This window comes from Nothobranchius furzeri, chromosome 1 (assembly GCF_043380555.1).
Source record: "Nothobranchius furzeri strain GRZ-AD chromosome 1, NfurGRZ-RIMD1, whole genome shotgun sequence".
In the NCBI taxonomy this organism is placed as follows: Eukaryota; Metazoa; Chordata; class Actinopteri; order Cyprinodontiformes; family Nothobranchiidae; genus Nothobranchius; species Nothobranchius furzeri.
Window position 1 is genome coordinate 33,634,792 of NC_091741.1, and position 7,500 is coordinate 33,642,291.

General features: G+C 53.2%; 1 protein-coding gene across 1 annotated transcript in view; it reads right to left on the reverse strand.

Annotated features, from left to right (window-relative positions):
• Window positions 1-7,500, reverse strand: part of ptprb (protein tyrosine phosphatase receptor type b) — a 53,089-nt gene that overhangs the window by 34,298 nt on the left and 11,291 nt on the right. Inside the window, exons 3-18 of the mRNA XM_015962769.3 lie at window positions 7,302-7,421; window positions 7,074-7,214; window positions 6,662-6,922; window positions 6,325-6,591; window positions 6,013-6,129; window positions 5,787-5,933; window positions 5,213-5,330; window positions 4,736-4,881; window positions 3,196-3,462; window positions 3,047-3,105; window positions 2,144-2,348; window positions 1,980-2,077; window positions 1,708-1,873; window positions 1,506-1,636; window positions 1,282-1,429; window positions 934-1,206 (exon numbers count right to left, since the gene is read on the reverse strand). Of these exons, the coding sequence (XP_015818255.3) occupies window positions 934-1,206; window positions 1,282-1,429; window positions 1,506-1,636; window positions 1,708-1,873; window positions 1,980-2,077; window positions 2,144-2,348; window positions 3,047-3,105; window positions 3,196-3,462; window positions 4,736-4,881; window positions 5,213-5,330; window positions 5,787-5,933; window positions 6,013-6,129; window positions 6,325-6,591; window positions 6,662-6,922; window positions 7,074-7,214; window positions 7,302-7,421 (2,664 nt within the window). The remainder of the gene's footprint in view (window positions 1-933; window positions 1,207-1,281; window positions 1,430-1,505; window positions 1,637-1,707; window positions 1,874-1,979; window positions 2,078-2,143; window positions 2,349-3,046; window positions 3,106-3,195; window positions 3,463-4,735; window positions 4,882-5,212; window positions 5,331-5,786; window positions 5,934-6,012; window positions 6,130-6,324; window positions 6,592-6,661; window positions 6,923-7,073; window positions 7,215-7,301; window positions 7,422-7,500) is intronic.

The following is a 7,500-nucleotide window of genomic DNA, read 5'->3' on the forward strand; positions in this document are numbered from 1 at the left end:
ATCAGACGCAGTCTGTCGAGTCTGCGTACCCTTATCGGAGACTCTCTTTTGGATCCGAGATGTCGGGGAGTCCAAGGACCCCACGGTGCCGAAGTCCGTAGAGAAACCTCAGTACGACCAGGTCAGTCCGGAGTCGTCTCCAGGTCACGACAAACAGGTGGACTTGTTTTGCGTCTCTGGAAGGACTCTTAGGGAGTCGGAGCTGGTTCAGCTTTATTCTGAAGGAACCGTTTGCAGTCAGCTGCAGCGTGCAACAGGTTTTTGACAGCGTGTCCAAAGATGCGACGGGTTAAAGAGGTTTTGCTTCGGAAGGCCGGTCCGAAACTCTCTCATGAACTGACTCGCGGTGAAGTGAGCTCTGTTTTCATCATCATCATCTTTTGATTTACTGACAAATCAGAATTTGACATGTGGAAAGAGTTTTACCAGCAAACCTCAGAAAACACGCCCCTCGTCAGATACGGGAGTTCTGATTGGTGGAACCGAAAGCAACGTGTCAGGATATTAGCTTAACCTCGTCATCGTCACGTGTGTGAGCGTGTGAGCTGTCAGCAGATAGGGGTTCACTTGTTAAATCTAACTTTACTGATCAGAACATAATATTCATTTCAACCTCAGTAATTTAAACACAGATTAATCAAAACGTTGTTATTATTCTTCAACCATGTGATTATTTACTCATCCTGTTCGTTACATGATTTAATTATGAAAGTTCATCCGTCCTGTTCTGTGAAGCTAAGCAGTCTTAGATAAGAGGGAGCTAGCGAGGGGCCTTGGGCAAGCACAGCATCTTTCTTGCAGATTAAAGCCTCAGTTAAGACTCAGGTCCAGATATGACCCGGTACTGAAGAGGTCAACCTGTAGATGGAACAACAGACCGTTTCCGGAGGCTACACCTTGAAGGTCCAAGTCCAACCTGGAATCACAACTTACGAGTTTGTCCTTCTGCTGTGGTGGCGAACAGCGACGGCACTCCGCCGCTCAGCGTCACCACCTTCACCCGGTACCACCTCCCAGAGGTCAGGCCCTCCAGACGCTCGCTCCGACTCTCTGCTGAGACGGACCGGTTCACCAGAACAGCACCGGCTCCGTCCAGCAGCTGCAGGCGGTAGCCATCATAGACACCCAGTGGCCGCTCCCAGCTGACGGAGAGGCTGTGGGTGGTGCGTCCGTTGTCGGCCTGCAGCGCCGTGACCGAGGCTGGAGCTGCAGCGAGAAACGGCTGATTACAAACTCCTCCTGCATCACCAGGAGCGCCATCCAATCAGGACACAGTCTCACCGGTCCGGCCTGCCGCCGTGTTGCTATTGGTCAGTGTCCCGCTCAGTGATTGGATGGTGACCGTGTAGGCGTGGCCAGGAATCAAATCTGAGAAGTCTAGGGAGGACACGTGTTTGGGTACGGGACGAGTGTCCACGTCAACTCCGTCCTGAAAGAGACGAGGTGAGTTTAGACCAACTTTCAGGTCCCTTAGGTGTTAAAATAATGGACTAAAGGTGTCTCACCATGGTGGACAGGGACACGATGTACAGGTCCAGGTCACCAACTCCAGGAGTCCAGGACACCGACAGTCCACCAACAGAGTCGGTCAGTCCAGGTTGGGGAACCAGGCGCAGGTTTCCAACAGCACTGGGAACTGAAGAGGAGACCGGAGTGGGACTTAGGACCTGGACTCGGAACAGTTTGGATGAGAGGACGGAGACTTACCGGTCCGTCCCTCGCTGAACTGGGCCGTCTGGTATGACCCGCTGAACGTGGACACCACGACCTTGTAGAGGCGTCCAGGGGTCAGGGAGGTCAGCAGGTGGTGTCTCACGTTGCTGCCCACCACGACGGGGGGGAAGACCCGGGTGTCGTTGAAGAGCAGCGTCACCTGGAGGGTCAGGTGGTCCAGTTAGGTTCAGAACCAAAAACCCAACAGAGCTTCAGTCTGAACGGCAAAAACAACGAGAGCGTGAAACGTTTCAGCCGACTCGTACTTCGTAGTGGTCCAGGTCCCCGGGGGCGGGGCTCCAGGTGACATTTAGATCAGCTGTTCCAGCGTTGCTTAGCAACAGGTTGCCGACAGCTGCAGGAACTGAGAACACACACCCTGTAAGAAAACACACACACCATGCTTCTGTCTAGCCGATTCCTGACTCACGGGTTCGACCGGCAGTGGAGACGCTGCTGACATCACCGCCGCTCCAGGTTTCCACGGTGACGGCGTAGAGCCGTCCCGGTGTCAGAGACGAGAAGGCGCACTCGTTGTGTCCGGCTGAGACGCTCTTGTTCTGCAGGACGGTGTGGTTGTAGCGGATCAGAACCACGTAGCGGTCCAGATCTCCAGCAGCGTGACGCCAGTAGACCTGAACACCAGACACCACAAAGACTCACCCAAACATCTGCACACAGCTGGAGAGCGACGCTCAGCTGCTCTGGCGTCTGCTAACCAGGGAACTTTATTCTGAAGGTCTGATTTAAAAACGTGGCCTTCTGGGGTTCTACAACCCCCCCAAGGCACTTCGCAACACCGTCAGTCACCCACCCATTCACTGCGGCACACTGGCCACCACCAGCAGGTGAGGTGGGTGAAGTGCCCTGCCCACGGACACAAAAGAAGCACTTTGGGAGTGCGGGATTGAACTGACAACCCTCCTTTTAATTTTGACGAGCCACTCAGAGTTTCCTGTTTACTTCTGTCTGAAGAAGACAAATTAATAGATTTTTTTCCAGCTCCGAGTCGACCACACCAACCCTGACCCGGATGTCCTGGCAGCAGCTCAGGAGGTAGAGCGGGTTGTAGGACCGATCCCGGCTTCCTCCACAGAATTCTGCTGTTGTGTCCTTGGGCAAGAGCCTTACCCTGCTGGCTGTGGGGTGAAGCACCTGCAGTCCTCTGACCGCTGCTGCACATAAGCAGGTCGTTTACGTTCACGTCTGATCCACCTGAAGGAGACCAGCGAGCACGGGAACTAAACATCTAGTGAACGTCTCCTGAAGCCACGTGGGGTGATCCACGCTCCTCGACTCCGGCTGGTGCTGACTTCTAAATGAACCGACTCACCTTGAGGAAGTCGTCTCGCGCGGCGTGAACAGCTGTTGGGTTCTGAACGGTTGCAGGTTCTAAAACAACAACAGACCAAGAACAGGAAGTTGGTCTTTCAGGAAGAATCACCAACAAAACAGATCCAAACCAATCCAGGAACTTCTTACGTGTTCGGGCCTGGACCACCGTTGTGTTTTCCAGCCCGCCACTTCTCGTTACTATGACGACCGAGTAAAGGCGTCCTGCCACCAGCGAGCTGAAGGAGCACTCAGGGGGAGAGCTGCTGGACACCGCCAGCGTGTGGACGGTGCGTCTCCCATCCTGCAGACGGACCAGGTAGCTATCCACCACACCCTCGGCAGAACGCCATGACACATGCAGAGCATCAGACCTGCCACCGTTAGAGACCGTTACCTCGGAAACGGCGGCTGGGACTGAGGAGAGCAGAAGAAACAGAAACAGTGAACCTGGAATGTTACAATTCCTGATTTTTGATCTGTTAGTGGGAGAAAGGAAGGATGTGTGTGTGTGTGTGTGTGTCTGCATGTGCATGCGTGTGTGTGTGTGAGTGTGTGTGTGTGTGCGCGTGCATGTGCGTGCGTGTGTGTGTGTGCACGTGCACATGTGCATGCGTGTGTGTGTGTGTGTGTGTGCGTGTGTGTGTGTGTATGTGCATGCGACTGTGTGTGTGTGAGTGTGTGTGTACGCGTGCATGTGCATGCGTGTGTGTGTGTGTGCACGTGCACATGTGCATGTGCGTGTGTGTGTGTGCATGCGAGTGTGTGTGTGTGTGTGCGCGTGCACATGAGCATGTGTGTGTGTGTGCGCGCGCATGCAAGTGCGTGTGCATGCGTGTGTGTGTGTGTGCGAGTGTGTGTGTGAGTGTGTGTGTGTGTGTGTGTGTGCATGCGTGTGTGTGCGAGTGTGTGTGTGTGTGTGTGTGTGTGCGCGTGCACATGTACATGTGCATGTGTGTGTGCGTGTGTGTATGCGTGTGCATGTGTATGTGCATGCGACTGTGTGTGTGAGTGTGTGTGTGTACGCGTGCATGTGCGTACGTGCGTGTGTGCGTGCGTGCGTGCGTGTGTGCGTGCGTGCGTGCGTGCGTGCGTGTGTGTGTGTGTGCAGGAAATCTTTGAGTCTTGGGAGCGTCTCTCGCCGTCTGGAACATTCGGAGCGTTTTTCCCGTCAGACATTGTTTTTAAGGTTCCTGATGTTATCTCGTTCCTTGTTTTCAGAACCCTGAAGGTCACGGCTGAACGCCTCAACCCCAGAACCTCCAGCCTGTCTTCAGCAGACGTGTGAGAGGACAAGTGGACAGGACCTCTGGGTTGGACCTCAGACGTTCTGATGAAAGTTTGATGTTTTCAGCTGAACTTTGACCCCGGTCCAGAATCAGATCTCATCTTTACTTCAGACTAAATTTCTAACCTGAACCAAGCCATCGGGTCAGCAAGGTGCCGGTTTAGTTTCTGTACAGAAGAATCATTCCCGAGGAACGGTTCCCCCAACCCCCTTTGTTGGGAACGCTTTGAGAGGTTTCCTGTTTATTGTGTGGATGGGAAAGTCCTGCCTGGGAATATTGGCACGATAAGATCCAATTAGACTCTTATGTAACCTGTTTGTCTCCCGTAAACAGCTGGAAAGTCCCCTGCTGAATTAGTGTTAGAACGTTTGGAGTCAGAGGTCAAAGGTCAGACGTTTCACCTGTGCGGGCCTCCAGACCAATGGGCTTGGACCACAGCTCTCCACTGACGGTGGTGGCCTGCAGCCTGTAGAGGGCACCGGGGGTCAAACCGGCCAGAACCAGAGAGGAGGAACCTGCAGGAACACGGTGGTTCTGGACAACAGAGCTGTGGAGAACAAGAGCCAAGTAAGGTTCTACAACCTTCGCTCTTCAGACTCACCTGTACCTGTTATTAAACCAAAACAGATTTTTATGAACCACCATCGGTTTTATTTGTTTCCATAAAAACCATAGAAGAAGAAACAATGATCTTCTGCAGGAGTGCTCTCAACCAGAAGGTCTTAGCTGCTCAGACCCAGTTTGTTTCTCCAGAACCAAAACCGGGCCGACCTACAAACTCGCTATAATATCTAGATGCCACCTGTGAGCTTTCTGCTGCTCTAATGAAAATGGGCTTTGGATCAGAACCAGAAAACCTTTTGAAAGTTTTGTCCGACCTGTCCTGCAGCAGCATCAGCGTGTACTCGTCCACGTCTCCTGGTGGCTTTTCCCACGAAGCCTGCAGGCCGTCAGCGCCCAGCGTGCTCAGGTGGAGCATCCGCAACGCCATCGGAACTGGAAAGTCCCAGACAACATTTTATAGACCAGGAAGGATTCAAAAACATAAAACTTTATTTTTGAAAATTCAACCCCCCAAGGTGCTTCACAACACAGTCAGTCATTCACCCATTCACAAACACATTTACACACTGGTGGTGATGAGCTACAATGTAGCCACAGCTGCTCTTGGGCACGCTGGCAGAGGCGAGGCTGCCGTACACCGGCACCACCGGTCCCTCCGACCGCCATAACACTCAAAGGAAGAAGGAACAGAGAAAAGCAACGGCTCAAGTACAGAGCCCTGTGGGACATCAAGGGGATGCTAGCTGAGCCTCCCCTAAGGTGATTCTCCTGTCCTCCTTCAAGTGACCCAGGTGTCCTCCCCCTCAGGTGATTCTCCTGTCCTCCCTTAGGTGACCCACCTGACCTCCCACTCAGGTAAACCACCTGTACTCCCCTTAGGTGACCCACCTGTCCTCCCCTCCACAGACACAGAGGTGTTCAGCTTCCCACTCCTGGTTGTCACGGTGATGTTGTACCTCCTCCCAGGTGTGAGCACATTGAATGTACACTCCCTCATGTTTGGCCCCACCTCTCTTGTGTCCACTGTTTCGTTACCTAGGAGACGACAGGGATCATGAGATCAATGACCTCTACATGTTTTGTTTTAGTATTTAAAGTGAAGCGCAGACGTTACCGCTGTGAATGGAGAGAAAGTAGCTGTCACGTGACCCAGAATGGGCGTGGCTCCACATGGCGCTGAGTGACGTCTCATCCGAGTGTCGGATGTGGAGATCGAGCACCGGAGCAGGAGCTGCAGAGACGGATCAGGTTTAATTCAGCCAGGGGACCGTTGGTTGTACTGATCATCTGAACAAGCAACTGGAATTCTCGTCCAGCAGGTTTTAGACGAGCAGAAACGTCCAGCTTCCATTTTTAAATTTAAAACTTAGTTTTCCTAACTTAAACATGTTCCAGCTGAGGAATAGTCCTGTACTTATTTTCAGACCTGTTGATCCATCACAGCTGCTTTCAGCCACCAGTCCTCCACTTTCCACTCTCACCACCGCTCGGTACTGTTTTCCAGGTGTTAGACTCGTCCCAGGAAAGCTGAAGTTTAAGGCATCGCGGCCTAAAACGGTACTGACTATCTGCTGGGCGCCATCGAACAGGAACAGCCTGTACTTCTCCCATCGACCAGCAGGGGGCGACCAAGTCAGAAGGAGGTCGCCGAAGGAGGAAGGAGACAAGGAAAGGAGAGACGCCGGAGTCGGAGCTGGAGACGAGAAGATGATGAGATGAGAGAGAAACAAGACAGAAAGCTTAGATTTGTTTTGGTGTCTCACCTGTCCTGACAGTGACTTCTGATTGGTTTGTCAGTCCGCCACTCCTGGACGTCACGACGACCTGATAGGCTGAGCCGGGTGTCAGCTGGTGGGCGGAGAAGCTGACAGCATCCCGTGGGAGAGTTGTCTCCTGGATGATGGTTTGGTTGGAGGAGAAGGTGACAAGGAGTGCGTCCACGTCCCCTTCAGGCTGTTGCCATGACAACGTGAGGCTGCTGCTGCTTCTGCTGCTTGCAGTGATGTTGGAAACAGCAGAGGGCGCTAGAGAGGAAACAGTCAGAGCATTTTCTGCGTTATTCCAGATATCCTTTTCCTGGGAATTTACCCGGAACTTTCAAGGCTTTTTCATCACCATATGAGGTTAAAGGTCATCAGGGGAATCATTTCACCTGTGAGAACCCCTTCTCTCTACCTGTCTGAGCCTCTATCATCCTTCCGTTCTGCAGCTGGCCAGCCTCTGTTACCACGGTGATGCTGTATCGCCGCCCTGGTGTCAGGCCGACGAGCGTGTGCTGCGTTGTCGTGCTGTCTAGCGTCTCGTTCCTCACCGGACCTGTGAGACAAAGACGATACGAGTCGCATGACTCCGGGTGGAAAGTTCTCAGAATCTGTTTTTATTCTCCGAACAGCTGATCCCTACCCGACGCGTCCCTCAGCTGCAGCTGGAAACGCTGCGTCCTGCCGGGTCCGGCCTGCCAGGAAAGGCCCAGGCTGATGCAGGTTCTGAAGGTCACCCCCAGGCCGACCACGGCGGACGGTTCTGAACCAACGGAACACACACACGGAACCATTAGAGAGGGGAACAGACCTATATTCTGCTGAAGTGGATCTGATCCAGC